The sequence below is a fragment of the Notechis scutatus genome, chromosome 8 (genome assembly GCF_049901735.1).
Source record: "Notechis scutatus isolate UNSWTSFEM ecotype Mainland chromosome 8, rNotScu1.2, whole genome shotgun sequence".
NCBI classification, from domain to species: Eukaryota; Metazoa; Chordata; class Lepidosauria; order Squamata; family Elapidae; genus Notechis; species Notechis scutatus.
The window spans coordinates 156,223-178,385 of NC_142016.1; the positions used below are offsets into that span (position 1 = coordinate 156,223).

Below are 22,163 nucleotides of genomic sequence, written 5' to 3' on the forward strand. Positions count from 1 at the left end.
GGCGGGCTTCAGAGCCGGAGGCGCGGCGCCGCCAAACCGGTTGGGGGCGCGCGAAGGAGTCCTGGGCGGGGCGGGGCGTCCGACCCAGGCCTCGCCTTTCGGGTCTGTGCCAAGCGGAAGGGGCGGGCCAGTCCCCGGAAGTGGGAACCATGGCGGCGTTCTCGAAGGCGGCCAAGTCGCGGCAGCGGCAGCACCTCGAGCGGGGCCAGGTCGGCTCGGGGCTCCCGCGGGGGGCGGGGGGCTTCCGGGGGACCCCTCTGACTACGTGTTTCTCCTCAGCTCGCCTCGCGGAGGGCCCTGGGGCTGCTTGAGAAGAAGGCGGATTACCGGCTGCGCGCCGCGTGAGTGGAAGGGCCGTGGGGGCGGGGGCGCGGCGGGGCTCGGGCTCCTGACCCGCCGTCTTTCTCCGCAGCGACTTCCACCGGAAGCGGGATGCGTTGCGGGCGCTGCGCCGCCGCGCGCAGGACAAGAACCCCGACGAGTTCTACTTCCGGATGAGCCGCGCGCCGCTGCAGGTGGGCCGGCGGGGCTGGGGTGGCGGGTGGCCGGCTGCCTTCCCCTCCCCGAGTCTCCCGCGGGCCTCCCGACGTGGCTCGCCAGCCGCCTGCCTGGAGCCCGACGCCTCGTGCCTTGCCGGCAGGACGGAGTACACGTGATCGGGGCGCAGGCCGCGGAGTCCACGCCCGAGCAGCAGAAGCTGCTGAAGACGCGGGACCTGAAGTACGTGGAGGCGAAGCGAGCGGCCGAGGTCAAGGTCAGAGGACTCCCCCGGCCCTCCGCCGCCCCTCCCTGCTCCCCACCCCACCTGATGCCCACCTCTCCTCCCCTTTCGCCGCTGCCCTTAGGCGGGGGGCCTGGACTGCCCCTTCCCGGGCTTGCGGTGAGGCCTCCTGGCCGAGCCGCGCTCTGCTGGTTGGGGGAAACGCACAGGGGCCCAGGGCACTGGGGTCCCCTCCGGAGGTTGGGCCTGCTTGCCCCCCCCACGCCCCCCTCCCCCTGGGGCCTGGCCGTGAGAGAGGCGGACTGTGGGGGCCCTTTCGCGGGGTGGGAACCTGCATCTTTTAATGGCAGAAAATCGAGCGGCTGAAGTCAGAGCTCCACCTCCTGGAAGCGGAAGGGAAACAGCCAAATCGGCACCTGTTCTTTCTGGACACCAAGAAGGAGGGTAAGGCGGGGCTGGGGCTGCCGCTGGCTGGGTGTGCGAAACCAGGGGAGCAGAGAAGCCGGCCTGGTGAGGCTTTGACCTCCTGGCAGAAAGGCCGAATGGAAGGAGGGAGCTGGGGTGTTTCGTTGGTGTGAGGCTACTAGCAATAGGTGACTGAATTGCATGTTCTAGGTGAGTTGTAATTCAGCCACATTGAAAAAGTTGCCAATTCTGGGTTTTGACTGGGAGAAAAGGACAAATACAATGTATATAAAAAAACCAACACAACCCTGTTAAAATACCAGCTTTTTTGAGATGTTAAAAAGAATTAGACCAACACTACTTCAGAATTTTTTTCTACCTGTATAAGCTGTACAATTCAATTGAAAAACAAATATTTTAGGAAGAAAAAAATATTACATACATACATGTTGTGACTGAAAGGACCGATCCTGCTGTGATTTTTGATTCTGATGACTCTGAGGATGAAAGGCTGGAACCTGCTGAGAATTTGGAGTCTGAATTGTTAGAAGACACAGATGTGAGCCAGGGGGATGAGAGGTTATCACACAGACATTCTTCGCCTGAACCCTAGACCTCATTCATGCCTGCAATTGAGCCACAAAATGAGTCAGAAGAGTCAAGCGAGGAAGCTGACAAATTGTGGCTTGATGCCAGAACAAGAAGGAGGCTGAAACGTCAAGCTGTGGGGAGGCATCAGGCCAGACGTTGATTTAGGGAGATTGACACGCCCATCTAGGTGGTTTACGGAGACAAACTCAGTTAGAAGGGAGGGCGAGTCAGTAATTAGCACGTTGCCTCAAGGATTATAAAAGGACACAGCTGTGTGGGGGAAGATTGTCAGGAACAAAGTGACTGATTACGTGCAGAGGTTTTCAGCAGAGGCTCGGAGCTTTGAGAATTTGTGCCAGGACTGTTGATAAACAGGGCGTGTGGAATATAATCTTGTAGGACTCCTATCTGTTGGATTTAAGTTTTGGAACGGCTGCTTTTGGTTTTGTGTTGTTTGAACTCTGAAGGGGGAGCCATAACACATACATACATACATACATACATACATACATACATACATATACATTACATACATACATACATACACATATACATTATATATATATGACATTTGGCTTTGTTCGGGTATTTTCCCACGTCATTGTAGTTCTTTTAAAGTTGTAGCAACGTTTCAGCATAATCTCATCTGCCATCATCAGGCTTCTGTATAGATGTGTATAGATATGATGATGGCAGATGAGATTCTGCTGAAACGTTGCTACAACTTTAAAAGAACAACTACAATGACGTGGGAAAATACCCGAACAAAGCCGAATGCCATACATGTAAGTACCCGCGAAAACTTAAGAATATATATATATAAATATAAATATAAATTAATTAATTAATTAGCGGTTGCATAAGTGCCCTTAAAGTAATATTTTGTTAAAGTACTTTTTGATTTTATGACAGCATTCCGTCTTTTGGGGTAAGACGAGCCTATCAGCATGGTACATCTTGCCTTTGGAATCTTTGCCCACTCTTCCTTGCAAAAACACTCCAAATTTGACAGATTGTGAAGGAAATCTGTGCATAGCCCTTCTCAGTCACCCCACATATTTTCATTTGGTTCAGGTCTGGACTTTGAGCCATTCCAAAACTTTGATCTTCTTCTAGTAAATGCATTCGTTTGTTGATTTGGAGATATGATTTTGGTCATTGTGTTGAAAGGTGAAATTCCTCTTCTTCAGCGTTTTAGCAGAGGTTTGCACTTGACTAAAGCCCCACCCCAAAGTATAATGCTGCCACCACCATGCTTCACTGTGGGTAGAGTATCCTTTGGTTGATGCACTGTATGGTTTATGTACCAAATTTGAATTATGGCCAAAAAGTTCAATTTGGACTCATCAGAACACATTTTCCCACATGCTTTTGTCAGATAATGTATTTTTTTTTTTTTTTTTGCAAAATCTAACTGGGCTTGGATGTTTTTATTTCTAAGAAAAAGCTTCTGCCTTGCCACCCAACTCCACAGCACAGATATATGAAAAATACAGGGGATTGTTGTCACATGTAGTAAATAATCAGTACTTGACAGAAATTCCTGCATCTTCTTTAATGTTGCTGTAGGACAGGGGTGTCAATCTGGTAGCCTGTGGGCTGAATGTGTGACACGTAGGCCACGGCCACCCCAGCTTTGTGAAGGGAAAAAATGTCACGATACGTCACATGATGGCAATGTGACACGGTGCGTTTGACACCTGGGCTGTAGGGCCTCTTGGCAGCCTCTTCAACCAATTTTCTTCATTTTTAAAGTCGATTTTGGAGGGACATCCAGTTCTTAGTAATGTCACTGTTGTGCTACATTTTCTCCACTTGTTCATGTCTTTACTGTGTCCCATAGTATATCCAATGCCTTGGACATTGTAACATTCTCCTGTGGGAAGAAAAAATAGGCTTATTGATCGATCAGATTTAGTAAGGCCTTTGGATGACAGCTGACCCCAGAATAAAAGAGACATGAACCAAAGTTTTAGGCAGGATGATTTCAAAATGTACCAGAGATATTTGTAATCCTTCTGAGCTGTTTTATGGAATGTTATTTTGCAAAGTAGGTAGTGTTGAAAGCCATGAGAAATAGGGAACAGAAAGTAGCCACCAATGGATAGAAGTTTGAGATGGTATATGTGGAGACTGTCAGTAAGAAAGAACAGAGAAGTAAGTTGTCAAATGCATGCAGAAAAGTATAAAAAGAATGCCTTGTGATGTGTTCAGGGCCACTGGCCATGACTACTCCTTACCGGACTCAGCCATGTTGGTGGACCTCATTGCAATGAGTTATTTGATATAAATTGTGTTATGATAGCTGTTCATCTTCCAAATTGCTCATGAAATAAACCTCTGATCTCAAAGTAGGATTTATTGCTTGTGATTTGTCTGTGTTGTGATTTGTCTCTTTTATGGAATTATTTTTACGACACCCCTGACTGATACCTTACAAATAATGATCTCATTTGATGCTTTGTAAGCTCTTTGCAGACTGGCTTTTGCTGAGAGGCAATTGAGTAAATGTCAGAAAAATCCTGCAAGAATAGCTGAACTTTATAAGGGCTTGATCAGAGTCACTTTAATTGATAGCAGGTGTGTACTATTTACCATAAATTTGAACATGTTTGGTTAATTCTGAATGCAGACACATCCCTACTTATAAGAGGGTGTGCACACTTAACCAACCTCATTATTGAATCTTTTTGTTATTTTTCCTCCTAAAAGATTTGTTTTTTGAATTGAATTGCGCAGCTTATATGCTATATTAAAGGTGGGGGGAAAAATCTGAAGTGACTTATCTTGGCCTAATTTTTTTTTCAGATTAAAAATTCTGGCATTTAGCAGGGGTGTATGGACTTTTTCTATCCACTGTATTTACCCTTTTGTCTCGGCCAAAGCCCAGAACTAGGAAGTTTTTCAGTTTGACTGAATTGCAATTCACTTAGAATAGACTGGTGAAACTTGCAAGACTTCTTTCTTGATATTTGATGTCAGCAAAAATTGTCTGGAAAAATATGTGTTCTTGAGGCGGTGAACCTCTTTAAGAAGAGGAGGGACACCCCCCCTCCCCAAAGGAAGGATGCAACCGTCTTCGTCCCTCCCACTGTTGCAGCTCTTCTAAGTGAAGTAGCATGCCTGGCTGGTTATTTGGCCTTTTCCCCTTTGTGCAGCATGTTTCCTTTGTAAACCTAAGGCTGGCCTCAAACGGTTTGTAAGCTGAGAGTCAGTGAGGGAGGGTCCAAGTAATTATGAGAAACCAACCTGTCCTTTCCTCAGTGCAAGGGTTTGATGTTGCGTTCCATCTGAACACGGCTCCGGAGCTGGTCAGCAGAGTCTACAACAGGCCCACCCTTGAAACCCTGAAGAAAAACGCAGTTTCGGGGATCACCACTGATGGACAGTTACAGGTCTGATCTGCTAATGCTTCTCAGTTTCCTAGGGTCATCTCTTGAGCTCAGTTTGCACCCAGGGGTGGGAGGAGGAGCATATTTGTGCAGGTACCTGAAGTCATTGGCCTGGACAGGGCACCTTGGTTGTGAATGGCCACTCACCTTCCTTCTATTAGAAAAGGTTTATGTTCCCCCGAGTGTGCTTTCAACCCCCTCCTCCTGGACGGGGCAAGGTCAGGATGGACAAAGTCCTCTCTGGATCTCCACGGTGTTGACAGTCCTACTTAGTCTCTGGGGTTTTGTTGTTCATAAACCTGCTTCAGAAGGAAGTGACTGACTACAGGGTCTTAGGTGTCACTGGGGTGGCCTTGGCAAGTGGCCGCTCACCCTTTCAAAAGACTTCAATGAGCTCGTGGCCGGTGAATGAGACTGTTGCCAATTTGACTCTGAAATGGTGGCCTCTTGTTGCTCCATTGGCAGAAGACAGTTGGCCGGTGGCTGGCTTGAAGAGCTGAGCTACAGATGAGCGAAAACATTCTCCCTCCTGTGGTGGATTTCAGGCTGATCTGCCAGGGAAGCCTCTTTCAGGGCCGAATGCGGCTGCTTCCTCTGCATGTGGAGTCGTTGCCGGTCTCCTGTAAAGCTGGAGGGGAGGGACATTGCAATGGAGTTGCACTGGGTTGCCTTTGGGCTGGGTAGAACCCGGCGAGAGATGTGGTCCTGCGGAGGTTGCCTAGAACCACTTGGGGGAGGGCACTTCAGCAGATGGTGATAAGCTCCCCCTCCCCCTGGCTGGCTTATTGCTGACATCCCTAGACTAGTCCAGACTGGTGGGCTGTTCTCTCCCGGGAGCCTTGAGTCATCATCTTCCATGGGGGAACAAGTTTGGATCCGTCCTGAGTGATGGTGTTAATTAGCTCACACTTGCCATGCTCAGGAGTGCTTGGGCTGGGGCACGGGTGCAGCAGGAATGGGCGGCCTACTTGCCGCCTCCGGTTCTCCTCCTGCAAAGCCAGAGCAGCATCCCTTGGCTGCAGCCTCCGAGCACTTCTATTAGGTGGTCCTGCCCCAACCTCCTTTCCCTGCAGACTTGCATGATTGGAGGGCATCCTTTGACAGCCTGATTGCAGAAGGCCTTTGCAGGGAGGCCTGGGGTGTGAGGAGAATGAGGGGGGGGCGCTCTGAGCATTGTGTCACTTCGAGAGCCCTTGGGTGAAACAAGGGCCTCTCTCTCTCTCCTCTTGTCTCCAGAGGTTGGCCCGACAGAGGAAGGGGCAGTACAGCCTGTTGAGGCAGCGCATCGAGCGTGAGCGGAAGATGTTTGTCATCGCACAGAAGCTCCAGACCCGAAAGGATCTCTTGGTGAGCAGAGCTCCTTATTGGGCATTGCAGGAGGTGGCCTCTGCTCTCCCTGGCAGGCAATGGAGCAGGAGCCTCCTCTTCTCTTCCTTGGGGGCATTTTGTCCTGGCCCCCAGCTCAGGAAGACCACCCTGTGCTTTGTTTCTGTGGGGAAGCAGCTGGCTGGTGAGGCCAAAGAGGCACCTGGCCCTCTCTGGAAACAGTGGCCAGGCTTTTGGTAGACCGTGTTGCTTAGGGTAACTTTTCTTCTTGATTTCAGGACAAAACAGAGAAAGTGAAGCTGAAGAAGGAAACTGTAAACCAACCAGCAATTTATAAGTTCCAGTTTAGACGGAAGCGCTGACTCTTCTGTGAAGAGGGATCTCCTCTCTTGATTGGCTTGCAAACCCGACAAATGCCTTTTTTCTCTGCCTTTGCTTTACCTCGTACCTGTTCAATAAACACAATAAGAATGGTTGTGAGTGCTCTGCTGCCTTTTCCACCCTGCCCATGCCAAAAGCACTGTCTTTGAAGCCCGGCTCCCGCCGTTTCCTTTCCCAAGGCAGAATGACCAGGAGGAGAACAGCCTTCCCAGGTCAGATGGAAGGGGAAGGTAAGTACTGGGACAAGCTGCCTCTTGCCTTCCTGAAGGGCTCTGAAGGTGGGGAGCAGATGGCCCAGACTGGGCTTTGACAGCCTCCCACCTGGCTTGAGTTCGCATAGCTCCTGAGGAAGGAAAGGGACTTGTAGAAGTGGAGGGATAAAATGTGCATTCCAGGGTTGTGATGCAACTATAAAAAAGGTGGAGTTTGCGTGGCACCTTCTGCATGTTGTAGAATTTGGTGCTGTGCCTGTGCTCACATGCCCCGGAGGCTTCAGGGTGAGAGGGGAGTGGCTGCGTTCAGGTGTGCTCTCCAACTTGAAGGTGGGTGTTGGGAATGGATGTGCCCACCAGGTGGCAGTGCTGTTTCAAGGGAGGGAGGAAAGGAAAGGAAAGCTGGCTGGCTGGCTCCTTGACAGCTGTGGTTGGATTTCAGTGCTAACCAGAACAGGGGCTTTGGGTGGGAAGGGCTGCTAGGCTTCTGCAGCAGAGACACTGGAGGTAATGTGGTTGGCTAGTCCTGCTGCTTCTTGCACCCCCAAGTATCTGTCCCTAAAAGATAACAGCTGTGATGATCGGAGACCCTGGATCAGGAGGTTTGTTGCAATGTGCAAGGCTAAAAGATAGCTGGAAACTTGGTTTGTGATATCATGCCAGCCCTTCTAGGGTAGGTGAGTAGCCAAGAGGGGTGTGTGTGAGCAGAGAGGCAGCCTTCTGACCATTGTACGGTTTCTCCATTTTCCTGTTTGCCTGTGACTGACACTGGGAAATGTTTCTGCTGGAAGGGGAAGAGTCTTTTTAAAGAGTTGTCTTGCAACTTGTTCATAAGGAGTTGATTCAGGAAGTGAGCTCAAAAGCAATGGCAAGGAGCTGCAGTAAAACCTCTCACAATGCGGAACCTCCTGTGATGCCTTGAAAGCAAGAGAAAGTGACACCCCTCTTCCCCAAAAAGCTGGAATGAAATTCTAATAAAACATGAAATGACATGGAGGATCAACATTGAAATCTTCCCAAGATTTGTTCAGTTGCAGCAGTTGTGAAAAAGCAATGTGATGGGCAAAGGTTGGAAAAAAACCGGACCATTATTTCATATTTTGCTATTTGTGTCACACTTTTTCACAAATCTAGAATGCAGCCAGGAGAGGACTAGGCAGAGGGCTCAGGCTACAGCTCAACTTGGGTAGGACAACGTGGGCCAAACTGTCAAGGTCCACGAAGAAAAAACGGTGGTTTCTCTCCAAGCCCGGGAGAAAGGGAGGGGGGGAGATGGGAGAGGTGGGGTGTGCAGACTATTGCGGGGGGAGAGGCAGCGTGGGCCCCCGCCCGTTCTCCAGTGGGCATTCGGGGAGCGGAAGCGAACGGCGCCCACCCGTACCAGCCCATCGCGTTGGGGGCCCGCGACGCCAGGCAGGAACTGCGGTCCTTGCCGCGCCCGCTTTTCCAAGGAGCAGCGGAACCCGGCCCGGGCAGCCTCGGAGCCGCCAGCTGCTCTTCTACCGAGCAGGGCTGAGCGCGCGGCCTCTGCCGAGCTGGACCAGCAGCTGCTTAAACCGCCGCCCCCTCTCGGGAAAGCGGAAAGGCCCACGGGAAGAAGCGCCCGCCCCCGCCGCATCTCCGGGAGCTGCCAGGAGCCCGCCGGGGAGCAGAGGGAAGGGCGGCGGCGGCTTCTCGGCTGGAGCAGGGGCTCTTTTGGCTGCTCGTCAGCATCTGGGAACGGAGGCCCTGCGAGGTTGATACACTTTAATTAGCCCAATTAAAGGCGCTGATTGCAGCGGTGATTGGGGGGCAGCCAGCAGCCACGGCATCTTCCCAATGGGCTGGAAGGTGCGGGACCTCAGCCAAGCGGGATGCGTCTCTAATGAGCCGGGCCGCTCGGAGCCGCTTCGGGAACGCCGCCGCCGCCGCCGCCGCTCTTGGCTTTTGGCAAGCGCGCCTGAGAAAGGGGTGGGAGCCCTGCGCTTCCCGCCCTCCCAGCCTGCCCTCTTGCTGCAGACAGCGCCAGGGGCCTCTTCCCAGGTGGGGAGAAAGCAGCAGCACCTGTGGGGGCCCTCTCTCTTTTTTCCTGACGGGCGGACTCCCCTCTGAAGCAGCCTTCCTTCCTCCCTCCCCCTCTTCCCCTTCTGCTACCTTGCACTGTTGCCCCCCAGCAGACCTGGATCCTTACCTGGCATCGAAGGTAACTGGAGTAAGGGGGAAGAGCTTTCCCTGTAGCTCTCAGTGACATCAATTCCATGCTGTGATGGAGCTGACTCTGGAAGGTGCCAGATGATGAAGTAAAGGTTTTTTTCCCCCCTTCCTCTGCAGCACCATGTGTGATTTTTACACACACACCCCCATCTGCCAATTTGGTGAGTTCTGAGGGGGGGGGTCAGCTCCAGGGCACAAGGAGCACATCATGTGGCAGAGGCTCTGAGGGAACCAGCCAGTGCTTGAACTGTCAGTGGGCTTTCATGTGAGAGCCCAGTGTGCTTCTGTGGCTGGAATTGGGTGCAGAAAAGAAACATCCCCTTCTCTCCTTTCCTGGCCCCGTCCCAGCCAGAGGGATAGGCAAGGCAGGGGAGCCCCCTGCTTCATTGTAGGAATCCAAACCAGAGCATGCTTTCTCCAGATGGCCTCCTGGCTTCCCTTTAAACCCAATGAGTGAAGGGAAGCCCCTTCGGGGTCCTTGATCCCCCTGTCTGGAGGTCTGAGGTGCCCATGACTGCCTGTCTGGAGGTCTGGAGGTCTGAGGTGCCCATGACTGCCCCTCCTTTAGAGCAGGGGTCGCCAACCTTTTGGACCTCAGGGACCACCAAATTCATAATTTTAGATCCCAGGGACCACTAACTGGTTCTGTGGGTTTGGCCTAATTTGTGGGTGTGGCTTGGTGGTCATGTGATTGGCTGGGCATGGCTTGTATGTAAATATTATAAATATTTATATAAATATTGAATTTTTTATAAAAAAAGAGCAACTTTTACCCAAAAATCAGGCAAAGCAGGCAGGCAGATTGAGTTGCTCACAGAATCACAGATTCATTCAGAGATCTATCTATCTGCCATTGGCTAGCTCTCTGTCACATAAAATTTGCTTGCAAGCAAACTCACAAAATTAACTCACAACACACCATGTATGTAAATATTGAATTTTTTTAATAAAAAAAGCAATTTTTACCCAAAATCAGGCAAAGCAGGCAGATTGAGTTGCTCACAGAATCATTCAGTGATCTATCTATCTGCCATTGGCGAGCTCAGTCTCTCAAATTTGCTTGCAAGCAAACCTTCAGTCCTAAGAGAGGTTCGGCTGTACTTAAAAGCAGAGCCGAAAATCTAAAGACTAGCTAGAAAGCAAGAAATCCAACCATTTCCTGCTTCCTAGCTAATCTAAATCTCCCAGCACAGCAGAACAGATGATGGTTGGAAAAAGGAAAAATAGCAATTTAGCAGGCAAGTTTACTGGGTAAGGAGTGAGTGGGTGGGGATGGTTCCCGCGAGCCATGTGAGTGGCACAGCCTTGTGTTTCTGCACAGACTGGATTAATTGCTTTGGGGGGGGGGGTGCTCTGGGGGTAAGATTTCTCTGCGGCCCACCAAAATTTTCTCATGGACCACCAGTGGGCCGCAGCCCACCGGTTGGCGACCGCTGCTTTAGAGGGGTCCCTATTGAGCAAGGAGATGAAATGCAGCTTTTCCAGGAGGTCTCTCCAGCATAGGAGGTCTCCCTCTGGAGAGAAATGTCCTGAAGAGGGAGAATGTGGGTTTTTATGGGGCCTGGAAGATGATGCAGGGTGCCTTGTTGAGGCTTGGGGGTAGCATCAAGAACACCAGAAAGTGCAAATGGAAGGAGGGGTCACTTTGGCTGCTTGTTCCTGGCTGGCGCTTCTGGATCTTTTGCAACTGAAGCCAGCTTGGCCCATCTGGCTGGAGAAGGCATCTCCCCTTCCTGTGGCTACTGCTTTCCAGGCTCATCTTCCAAAGCCAATTGTTTTCTTCAATGGACAACTGGGATATCCTCCCCCACTGTCTCACCCAAAGGACATGTAGTCCTTGATCCATGCCCAGGTGTGGCTGCTGCACAATGAGGCCTAGGGAGGCCTGGCCCCAGAAGTTCCCTTTGCTCCATCACGGATGGTCTTCAAGAAGAAATTGGACAGCCATTTTTCTGGAGTGATATATGGTTTCCAACTTGAGTAATGGGTTGGACTAGAGGACCTCCAAGGTCCCTTTCTGTTATTCTGTTATTCTGCCTTCTGTACAGCAACAGAAGGACTGCAGTAGGCAGCAGGGAACAGAAGCCCCAGGGGAGACCTCTGAGAGCCTAGAGACCCGTAGCCAGGAGGAGTCTTTTGCATATTGTCCCAACAGAAGCCCATGGAAGGCTCATTTCATCCTCAAGAATAAAACTCTATAAGAACAACGCTGGGTCCAGTCTGAGTCCATCTCAATCCAGCGTTGTGTGTCTTGCTATGACACACACTGTCTTGTTTCCTTCTCTCACCTGACTGCCAAAAGTTTGGCAAAAGTAAACTGACACCATTTCAGCATCTGATTTAGATGCAAAAGTGGCAAGAGTAATATATGGGTTTGGGCTGCTTTTGGCAGAAAACTCCCCTGGCCCGGCAGGGATCCTTCCAGGTGCTTAAGGAACAAGACAGTTTCTTGGGAAACTCAAAACCAATATTTCTCCCCTTCCAAGTTGCAGAGCTCCAGGAGGAGGTGGGGAAAAAGTAGCAAAATGGCCATTTCTTCCTTAGATCTCCCCTCCTCGAGCTTCCCATGGAGGTCTCGGCTGAGGCTTCCAGTCTTCCTCTGTTCAGATGTTCTCTGGATGGCTTGGCAGTCTTCCTATTTATCCCTCCACCTTCAGTCTTGGTATAGAGAGCGTGGTCTTAAAGAGCATTTTGGAGCCTGTGTAGGCCTTACTGCTGGAGTTGAAGTCAAGGATGCTCATGCCAGAGATTGTGGCCACTTAAACTCATGTGAGAAATAAGCAGTTTCTTCCAAAAGAATGCAAAGTAAAGAAACAAAGCAGCTGCTATGTTGTGTTGTTGTGAATATGGGGAGTGAAACTTTAGACAGATTTTCAGGGGAAAAGGACCTGCATCTCACCTACTCCAAGTCTCCCACCCTTGATATACACGGACCCTAATTTTGCAAACACCCTGTTTTGGGATGAAATCTGGGACCAGATGAGCCACTGTGTTCTGGGACAGTTGCTATCAAGCAGGATCCCTGTGGGTGCCCAGAGGGTGGGAATAGCTTGCCTCAATCCGGTCATGGCAAAGCGGAGGCTGGTTGCCAAGGGGATTCTATGGCACAAGGAGCCTGCTGGCACCAAAATCCAGCATCGTGGCAGAGGGGCCCTTTTGTTTCCAAGCCAGTCAGCAAATTCCAGTCTTCCAGTGAGCTCTGTGTGTTGGGTAGGGATGGGTGAAGCTTCTTTCCATGCAACACTGGTAGAACTACAGGAACCTCCAGAGCTGGAGCAGCTGGAGCCCCTCTGTCATAACTGCAATCTACACCCACCCACTGAGCTCTGAGATGCAGCAAGAGACCCACGTCTACCGACCAAGTCATGCCCCACATGAGAGATGCCGAAGGCCGGGCTATGGATGCAGCGATGTGCAGCAGTGATAGTGTTGCTAAAGCCAGGCAGAGTCTAAGCATTGCTGGTTCGTCTTGGTCAGGAATCAGGAACAACACAATCAATTGCTCAGATAGTTTCCCTTCTTGCTATCTTCCCATAGCCCTCCTTCCTGCAACCTCCACCAAGCCTACTTGCCCCACTCTCCCTCCCTCCCTCTCCCTCTTCCCACCCTCTCCCCTCTATCCTCTCTGCTCAGTACCTGCCAACCAAAGCTGGGGATTAGTTTAAGGTTGCTCTGATGATGTCTCAGCTCCTTTTGCCTGACTCTTTTGCTGCCATATGAATGAATGAATGAACATTCTTTCTTGGCCAAGTGTGATTAGACACACAAGGAAAAAGGAAAGAAAGAGACATAGAAGAAATTGAATTGCAATCAACCTTGGAAATCTAGAGGACTTTCATCTGTTAGATATCTTGGGTGCCGTTAAAGCCGTGGGTCCATCTGCATAAGGGGGTCTCCCAAAATCTCCCGATAAAACAAGCACACTAATGAAAAGAAATTGATCTTCCTCTGAGCTCAGCAGAATCCTGAAATCATTTCCTGATGTGGGCAAAGAGAAGATGCTAGTGGGCCTCTTGCTGCTGCTCAGGACCAACCGACGTTGCCGAGAGTCTGGGCCCCAGCAGACTAGCAGACTCCACACCTGATGGGCCCCCTTGCTGGCCCTCTGACAGGCAGAAGTCAGCCAGGGTCCCTTCTAGCAATCCAGCCATGACTTAGGGCTAAGTCAACCCAACTGGGGAGATACCAGCTACCTCTTGGCTGGTTTTCCTGGGCATTTGCAAAAGCCTCGGAGCTCCCTTTTTTCCCTGGGAATCTCTCACCAATCTCTACAGTTCTAAGCAGTCTCACATACTTTTCCTTGGTAATCTGTCTTTGTTCCCTGCCTTGTGGATTTGCTCTTCCTGTTGTTGTTTACAGAGCATTGTTACATTTTTGTACAGCTATTTTATTCTGTTTGCCTTCTATTATTTTCAGGTTGGAATTCCTTGAGTGTTAGTATCTCCTTTTTCAGACACTTCGCCAACTCAATGCACTTTTTCTTGTTGTTTCCTATTTACCTCTGATTTACGCTTGTTAAACAAGCATAAGTGTGCGCTTGACAAATGTGGCTTTTGCTTCTCTAGCATTATGTGGCCTTTTCAGCCAATTTTCTTTTTTCCTTCCACCACAGAGCTCTCTCTGCAGATGATGATCAAGGTAAGGATGGATGATCAACTCAAGAATGAAGTTGTCAGCCAGATAGGCTGGAAATCCCCTGGAGGAACCATGCCAGGAAACAGAGAGAGTCACCTGCAGATGCACTTAGATGCTGCTGCTTCCTACTGAAGCTGAATTCATGGAAAAGAGTTTGGGGAGGCAGAGCAACCGTATGAGGACTTTGAATACAAATCATTATCCCAGAGCCAGAAAAGGATGGTGGGGTGAGATGCAGCTATACAGGCACATCAGTGGTGGGATTCAATTTTTTTTACTACCGGTTCTGTGGGTGTGGCTTGGTGGGCATGGCCATGTGACTGGGTGGGCGTGGCTTTTTTGTTGCTTTTTTGCATCCCCCACCCAATTTTTGGGCCTTCTGGGCCTCAGAAGAGCCTCTGGGGGGGTATTTTTGTTCCCCTGAGGCTCCTCTGAGGCTCAGGAAGGCAAAAAATGGAGGGGGGGGGGCGCTGGACCATTTTTTTGCCTTCATGGGCCTTAGCAAGGGGAATCCCGGCAAAGTTGATCTATGTACAGCTGATTGGCGGGAGGGGGGAAAAAAGAAAGAAATACCTTAGGCGAATGTCAGGCGGGCGGGGTGAGCGAGCATCAGGAGGGGGGCGACCGGGTTGTGGGCGTGGTCAGCCAGACCTCACTACTTGTTCAGTGACCCACGCCAAATTCTTGATACCGGTTCAGTAAGAACTGAAATGTGATATTTAAGTTCACAGATGATGGTCTCAGGAAGAGCAAGCTCCTGGGTAACTTGGATGTTTTTTTAAGATGTAGGGACTTTTTATAGAAGATAGCAACACCACCTCCTCTACGGATTTCACAATCTGATCGGTACACATGATAGCCTCTTACTGTGGTAATGGCGTCAGGGAGAGATGCATTGAGCCATGTTTCACAGACAAATATAATGTCGAATTTAACCGTATTTAGTAAGAGGAGAAATTCCGGTATTTTATTTACAAGGCTTCTTGCATTGAGTAGCTTGCATTTAAGGCCAGTTGTGGTTGGAATAGAGGTAGTTAGGGGCGTGCATGCCTAGTTTTGAGTGATGTTGGATTGGATGGGGTGGGGTTGGATCATCAACATCAGGGCTAGTGAAGTTACTGTCATTGATGATTGTCCCAAAGGTGCTTTTCTGAAGGCAATTGGGCTTTCCTTGCTTCGGAAGAAGCTTCTTGGTTGAGAAGTGAAACATCTTCAAGGAAAAAATAAAAAAGTCCAGTTGCCTTTGGAAAAGCAACTTTGGGTCAACCATGACCTAAATGATGGAAAATCTCCATAGACATTTAGCACTGATGATGTTAGCTAGTTTGGGTAATAAAATGTCTGCAAGAAAACAACCAAGCCCAGGAAGCACCAGAGATCCCTTAAATATATTTGGCTTATACATATTTCAATGTTATTGATTTAAAAAGCTCAGAGAGCACCCTCATATCAATCCTGAGCCACATATATTGTCCTTTATTTACTACCCAAATATATTTACTAACAAACACCATCTCTCATAGACTAGAATCTACATGTATTGACTTCCACCCCTGAAAATACTGGTCAGTTTATGATCCTATTTGTTCTGTGGTAAATATGACAGCTAAACACAAGATTGTCTCCTTCCCCATTCCCCTTTTACTGCAAAGCAGGCACGGGGCATCTGTAGACAAGGTTAAAATAAAATCAGGATGCATTTTAATAATGGTAGCATATGCTTTCATTCAGACTTTTGCAATAGAATTGAATGCACTTCTAATCAGAAATAAGCCCGATTGAGCTCAGGAGAAACTTCTCACAACTAAGCAGGTACAGGGTTGCTGTCCAAGAACTTTCTGTCCCTGCATGCCTCAAAAAATCCCATTAGAAATGTGTCACTGCAAAAAGACAGTTACCTTTTTTTTTTTTTTGCAATATATGCTCCTTAACTAATACCGCTTTCAGGAGATGGTCAAAATTATTGGAGGTCCAGTTTTGTTCCCCATAAGGGTAACATTATCTTAGGAAATCCTTATGCATTATATTGTGATAAAACTCTAACCCTGAAATTATAGTATAATTTCAAGTGAATATTTCAGAAAATAAAATTTATGTTTCGCCACAAGTTTCTCTAAGGCTAAACCAAAGAAAACACACTGTGTTCCCTCTTTAACAGCTCCTATTATAGTTATTGCAAAGAAACTTTTTATTTTAATATTGGGCATCCAATCACAGTTTATTTCAGTTAAACTATTGTATATGTATGGTTTTGAATGGTTTTGAATCCTCATTTTAATCTACTACATTCTTATGAATAAATAAGTTTATATTTTCTAACACATTTCATGAAAATATTGAACATAAATCTCTCTGTTGGTGTTTGAAAACAAATTGTATTGTTTTAAACTTGGCCATAAGTGAAACTTTTATTTTTTTCAGGGTGATATCTAACAATTTTGTGAATGTTAGAAGGTAGAAAAATAATAGTGATGAAATGAAATCAATTTTCTTTCAATTTTCAAACTAATCAAGGAGAATGTAGAAATAAGGAGAAATTTCCTGGCAATGAGAACAATCATTTGGTGGAACAGCTTGTGGGAGGTTTTGAGAAGAGACTGGACAACCATTTTTCCAGAATGGTGTAGGGTCTACTGCTTGTAAAAGACTAGAAGACCTCCAAGGTCCCTTCCAACTCTGTTACTATATGGTTTAGCCAAAGCAGTTGAAAAATAAAAAAATGTATCATGAAAAGGAGGATTTTTTTCAAGGGACAAACTGGGGGCTGGGCAAGGGGATAAGAGGTGGCCTTGTTAATGGACTTGGCACAGACTTCTGGCCTGCCTGTAACAGCCACAATGCTGAGGTGGAGGGACTCTGCCAAGAGACTCCATCCCCCTCAAGCTTGCTGCTTCTTCTTCTTCCCCCTCCTCCTCCTCTTCCACCTTCTTTCCAAGTCAGACAGGGTAGCCCCTCAAATGCTGCCTTTGCTCTCTCTCTTGGTTCCTGCCATTACTCACAGACACCAACCTTGCTCTTTTTACTGTAGATCCCATTGAAATGAAAGGATACGTTTGCAGATTGCGTTTACATGAGTTACCCTAGAAAATTTACCTGAACAAGATGTGGCTGCTTCTCTTCCTTTTGGCCTGCTCATTGTTCAAGTCCAATGGTACGATTCCATGGTTGACCACACTGGGGGTGCTTTATTCATCCTGCCTATCAGGGCTGGTCTCCTTTTTCTGACCCAGAGGAGGAGCCATGGAGAGGCTGGCCTTGCCCTCACTGGTTTCCTGGTCTCCTGGACCTGATATCCCAAACAGGATTTTCTTTCCCAGGGTCCCTGTTCAGTCAGTTTTTGACAAGACTCCTTCAAAATTGTATGGATCTTTCTATCACTTAGAGCCTTTTAGATGACACTGAGAACAGTTCCTAAAGCCACAGATTGTACCAGAAGGGTGCTCTCAATAAAACAAAATCTGCTGGCTTGTTCAAACCAAACAAATTTGGAATTTTCCCATGAAAATTGAAATCTTGAAATCACCCATACAGTAACAAAATTTTGCGCTCAAAACGTAAAGCTTCACTAAGTAGTGAGTTACTTAATTAATGAGATTGCATTGCATTTGGAAGTTCCATTTGGTTGTTTAAAATTTTAAGATCTGAACTGTAGTAATAATGTTCTTCATTCGAACAGCATGGAAGTACCAAATGCTAGTAATCAATCAATCTTCTGTGTAAGTCAAAAACCTGAACTCTCTCTCATCTATCAATGAATTGACAAAGCAAGTTAATCAATGTATACTTTTTCTCCAAAAGAGGCAAACCCTTTCCTACCGCCCTCCCCTCCAGGCTTCTGCCCTCTCTCTCTCTCAGACTGGTGTCCACATGGCCTTGCCCTGGGCATCCCCTTGAGGTGGCTAGCAGAGTCACAGGGACACAATTGGAAAGAGAGCATTCTCAAGGGCTGAGTCATATCCTGTTGTGTATCGGCCAGTCAGCTTCAGAGACTCCATGCATATGGAGCCATGCAGTGTGTGTGGGGGGTGGTGGGGGGGGGGGGTGAGAGAGAGAGAGGGAGGGAGAGAGATTTATCAGGGATAATTTTTGATGCCTAGCAGATGCTGAAGAAACAAGGCAGCAGCCCTGTGAATGCAAGGGGGCTGTTCCGTGAACTTATTGACTTGGTCTAATTACTGGTGGAGTCTTTATATAGTGCACCAAAGAGCAGAACTAACTGAGTTTTTCTCATGATAAATATATGGCTTGTTTCCCCCAATAGTAGACTCAAAAGAAGCAGTTTCTTCCCAAGTAAGTGCTGATATAACACCCCCCCCCCCCATGAAAGAAAGAGAACATCTGTGGGTTATCGCATTATTTCCTTAAGAGAATGACCAATCACACTATGTGCATTCATTCATTTTTCACCCAGGGGTAAAGGATAGCCTACTCTCTATTTTGTGTACAAAACCCAAGTAGATTAACCTCTAGATTCCGATTTCCACCTGGAAAAGATGTTGAACTCTTTCCTACCTTCCAGGGCAGCCAAGAGGCATGGATGGGGGAAGCGGGGAGGGGGTGCAGGCAAGGCAGCCTGGCTACTTTTGAAGAGAGCGGATGCTCTCATGGGGGGTGGGGGGGAGCCTCTCTGGAGAGAATGGAGGACATCTGTTCCCCCCCCAGGGAAGGATCTTCTGCAAGCAAACACCAAACTCAGAGAGCACCAAGGACTCCCCAGGATCTTTCTACCAAGGTTAGAGATCACGAGTGCTCCTCAGCAGTCAGACAAGGACCCGATCCATCCTGCCTTTTCCTCCAACCTTTCCCAGGCAGGAAGCATAATGGACGGACGGACAGACGGATGAAGCTCTTTCTAACCAGACACATTTTTAGAAGTGCAACTGAAATCCTCCACATCTTTGTAGTTTCCCTTTTGCTGCTCCCTTCATGCTCTGCTGGACAAAATACTGTACTTGGATGAGAAGATTCCCCCCCCCCTCTGGCCAGTGCAAATTGGCCGTCTCTTTAGCAGAGAAGAGCCGGGCTGAGTGAAGCCCCCTTTCTTAGGCCGATTGCTTAATCTCTCCTTCCTCCAACCTAGTGAATTGGCTTTCAGGAACTTTCTTCCTTCTGGACCTGGAAGGACTGGGTGCACCTCCCAAGAGCTTGGCTGGCCCTGCTGTGCTAGCAGAGCAAAAAGCTCCCACTGTCTATTGGCAGCTAATGGCCTAATAAAGACCCTGGTAGCTCTGATGGGGGACCCCAAAGTCTGGATGAAGAAGGGAAGCAGCGTCCGGAATGCCCACTGCCTTGAAATCGTGCCACTTATGCACAGAACAGGTTGTGATCTAAACTGCCCTAAAAGTGGACGTTTGTCAGGCAAGAGGCAGTGTCAGGAGAACATTTGCTCCAGTGCTTTGCATGACAACCGCAACAATGATGAAGCTCTTCTATGACACTCACCCATTTCCAAAGGATGCTCCTTCCTCCCCATCTCACAAATTCTTTGGAAGGCTGCTTGGCTTGCAGTGGAGCCTGGTTGGTCTGGCTGGACTCCCCTTCCTGCTTTTTCTCTTCTCCTTGAGAGCCCAGTTCAAGAAGTCAAAGAAATAACCAGAGAAAGCATCTCAGGCACCCAGCAGGGTTAAACTAATAATGTGTCATAAAGGTATGGAAGCATTTTTGGTCTTCCTCTTGTAATTAAAGTTGATTTCAAGCACTTGTGGATTAAATTAAAAAAAAAAAAAAGAATGAAAGCACGGAGTGAAATTGAGATGGCCATAATTCGAAAATTCACTACTTAGATATTCACTACTTAGAACATTCGCTGTTCTTTTGAAATAATAATAAGGAAAAAAAAAGCTGTTTTGGCGCCCTAAAGTTTGGCGCCCCCTTTACCGCGGCTTAACCTGAACGCTCTCCGCGAAAGGGCTTCGGGTGGAAGTGCGTCTTCCCTTTCAGGAAAAAGGCTAACCGGTTCCCGATAATAATATTCCACGGCTCAGGCTAGTCCTGGGAGGTTTCCCTCCCAAGGAAGCCAGCGAAAGCCGGTCTCGGAAACAGAACCCTGGACAGGGAAGGCGACTCTCCAGCAGGATATCCCGGGGCCAACTTGCCATTCCCCGCACTTCCCTTCCCCGGCCAGCGCCGGCCCCGCTTGAAGAAGAAGGGACTAGCCCGAGTTGAGGAGCCCAGCCCTAGCCATCGCTCGCCTCTCTGCGTTGCCGGCCGGGAGCTTCGAGCGCAAGGAGGAGAAGGGCGACTCTCCCGGCTGAGCGGCGGGGAGTTCGGGACCGAATTGAGTGCTTGACACGGCCGCCAGCGGACCGCAGGATCTTGCACGGGCCGCGGCAGCCCGGCGGCGTGAACAAAAGGAAGCCTGGCAGGCCAAGTAGGGCTTCGCCGCGCCTCTTCCCAGGACCCACCGAGCACCTATCTGCCCAGGCTGCCCTGCGCCCCCCGCCTTTCTCCTTCGGGCTTTGAAAGGAAAGACAAGAGGCGGTTCCGGATAAATGTTTTTATGCGAGTAATAAAATAATTGATTGTAACATAAATAAGGGAGAAGACAACGGCTTCAGCCGCTTTCTGGCCGCGGAGTCCCTCCGAGGGCGCTGGCCACGAGCCCCCTTCGGAAAGACCCCGGGGACACGCTCGGCTGAGGGACCGTCGGGCCTAGAAGCGCCGCCTCGAGTCCTCCCGGCGAAGGAGACAGGCACCGCTCGGACGCGCCCTCGAGGAAGCGGCGCCCCTCCGCGCCTGTCCCGGCCGGGGCTTTTCCGAGGGGGATCAATAAATACCGAGTTTCAATTGGAGCCGAGTGGCGGCGGGCAGGCCGAGGACGCTCCCCGAAGGCGGCCGGGCGGCTCTCCAAGCTTCAAGGCTCCCCGCCGTCCCCGATGCCCAACGCGTCGCCCGCGCAAGAGTCCTGCCGCCAGTCCCAGCCAGACCAGCCGGCTGCATAGCCGCCGGCGCCGTTCCTCAGTCATTGCACCGGGCTCCGGAGCGTATGGTGCAGCGGCGGGGAGGCCTCGCCCTGCGAGTAAGCGTCCTCCATGGCGGGCGGGTGCGGCCCCCCGGCCGGCGTCATGCGCTTCTCCTTCTGCCGCCGGTTGCAGAACCACACGCGCACCACCTCCTTCTCCAGCTGCAGCGAGTCCGCCAGCGACGTGATCTCGTGGGCCGACGGCTTGGGGCAACGGAGGAAGTGGCTCTCCAGCGCGCCTTTCACGCCTACCTCGATGGAGGTGCGCTTCTTGCGCTTGCGGCCCTGCGCCGCGATCTTGTCCAGGCTGGCGGGGCTGCCGCTGCCCGAGTCGGTCTCCTCCAGCCACTTGTTGAGCAGCGGCTTCAGCTTGCACATGTTCTTGAAGCTCAGCTGCAGCGCCTCGAAGCGGCAGATGGTGGTCTGCGAGAAGACGTTGCCGTACAGGGTGCCCAGCGCCAGCCCCACGTCCGCCTGCGTGAAGCCCAGCTTGATCCGGCGCTGCTTGAACTGTTTGGCGAATTGCTCCAGGTCGTCGGAGCTGGGCGCGTCCTCGTCGGAGGGCGGCTCGGGCCCCGCGTGGCCCAGCGGCGTCGGGGAGCCCTCCAGGTGGGCCTCGGCCACCTCGTCGTGGCCGTGCGGCAGGTGCAGCGCGGGCGCCTGCGGGCCCAGCATTCCGTTGAGCCCCGGGTACGCCGCCTGCGAATAGAGCAGGGGCTGCGGACCGCCCGCCGTCGGGGACATGGCGGCGGGGCAGCCGCCCAGGTGATGCGTCGGGCCGCCCTGGCCCCAGTGAGCCCCGCCGCCTCCCGCTGCCTGCTGGTGCACCAGGTGAGAGCGGGAGTGGAAGCCCCCTCCGCCGCCGTCCAGGTCTCCGCGCGGCCCGCTGCCGGCCTTGGCATGGTCCAGGTGGGTCCCGCCGCCGCCGCCCCAGTCCCCCGTGGCGCCCGGCAGCCACTGGTGGTGCGGGAGGGTCCCCATGGGGTGGCCCGGGGTGGCCGCCAGCCCCTGGAGGTACTCGTGGTGCATCATCTTCTGGACCTCGCGGTAGGTGGGGCCCTGGTGCAGCCGCTCGGCCTCCGGCGCGGGCATGGGCAGGAGCGAGGCGCCGCGCGGCAAGTACTGCGCCGTGGTGGCCATTGTCGCTCGGGTCGCGCACGGGAGCTGGCTGGGCCGCGCTCCGCTCTGCGGCTCTCACTGGGACACCCTGGGCGGCGGGGCGCGCTTTAGAGCCCCGTTCGGCCCGGCGCGCAGCCACTCCCCCGCGCGCCCTATTGGTTCCGCCGCCCGCGAGTGGCAGGCAGTCCCGCACCTCCATAGGGCGCCCCAGCGAGGACCCGCCCCCG

General features: G+C 50.7%; 2 protein-coding genes across 2 annotated transcripts; one reads left to right on the plus strand and one right to left on the minus strand.

Moving 5' to 3' along the window:
• Nucleotides 1-124: 124 nt before the first annotated feature.
• UTP11 (UTP11 small subunit processome component) lies at nt 125-6,910 on the plus strand. Its single transcript, XM_026673774.2, has 8 exons — nt 125-209; nt 280-341; nt 413-515; nt 641-754; nt 1,072-1,165; nt 4,982-5,112; nt 6,346-6,456; nt 6,714-6,910. Exons 1-8 carry the CDS (start codon nt 150-152, stop codon nt 6,795-6,797), a joined length of 759 nt encoding a protein of 252 aa, XP_026529559.1. The 5' UTR covers nt 125-149; the 3' UTR covers nt 6,798-6,910.
• A 13,434-nt stretch (nt 6,911-20,344) lies between these two features.
• Nucleotides 20,345-22,003, minus strand: POU3F1 (POU class 3 homeobox 1). Its single transcript, XM_026673662.2, has one exon. It carries the CDS (start codon nt 21,955-21,957, stop codon nt 20,818-20,820), a length of 1,140 nt encoding a protein of 379 aa, XP_026529447.1. The 5' UTR covers nt 21,958-22,003; the 3' UTR covers nt 20,345-20,817.
• Nucleotides 22,004-22,163: the final 160 nt, after the last annotated feature.

Excerpts from the sequence above, each read along its gene's own strand:
- UTP11 (XM_026673774.2), top strand. The coding sequence starts at position 150 with ATGGCGGCGTTCTCGAAGGCGGCCAAGTCGCGGCAGCGGCAGCACCTC. Across the intron at positions 516-640 it reads TGAGCCGCGCGCCGCTGCAG|GACGGAGTACACGTGATCGG; the intron begins GTGGGCCGGCGG and ends CCTTGCCGGCAG. Across the intron at positions 1,166-4,981 it reads TCTGGACACCAAGAAGGAGG|TGCAAGGGTTTGATGTTGCG; the intron begins GTAAGGCGGGGC and ends TCCTTTCCTCAG.
- POU3F1 (XM_026673662.2), bottom strand. The coding sequence starts at position 21,957 with ATGGCCACCACGGCGCAGTACTTGCCGCGCGGCGCCTCGCTCCTGCCC.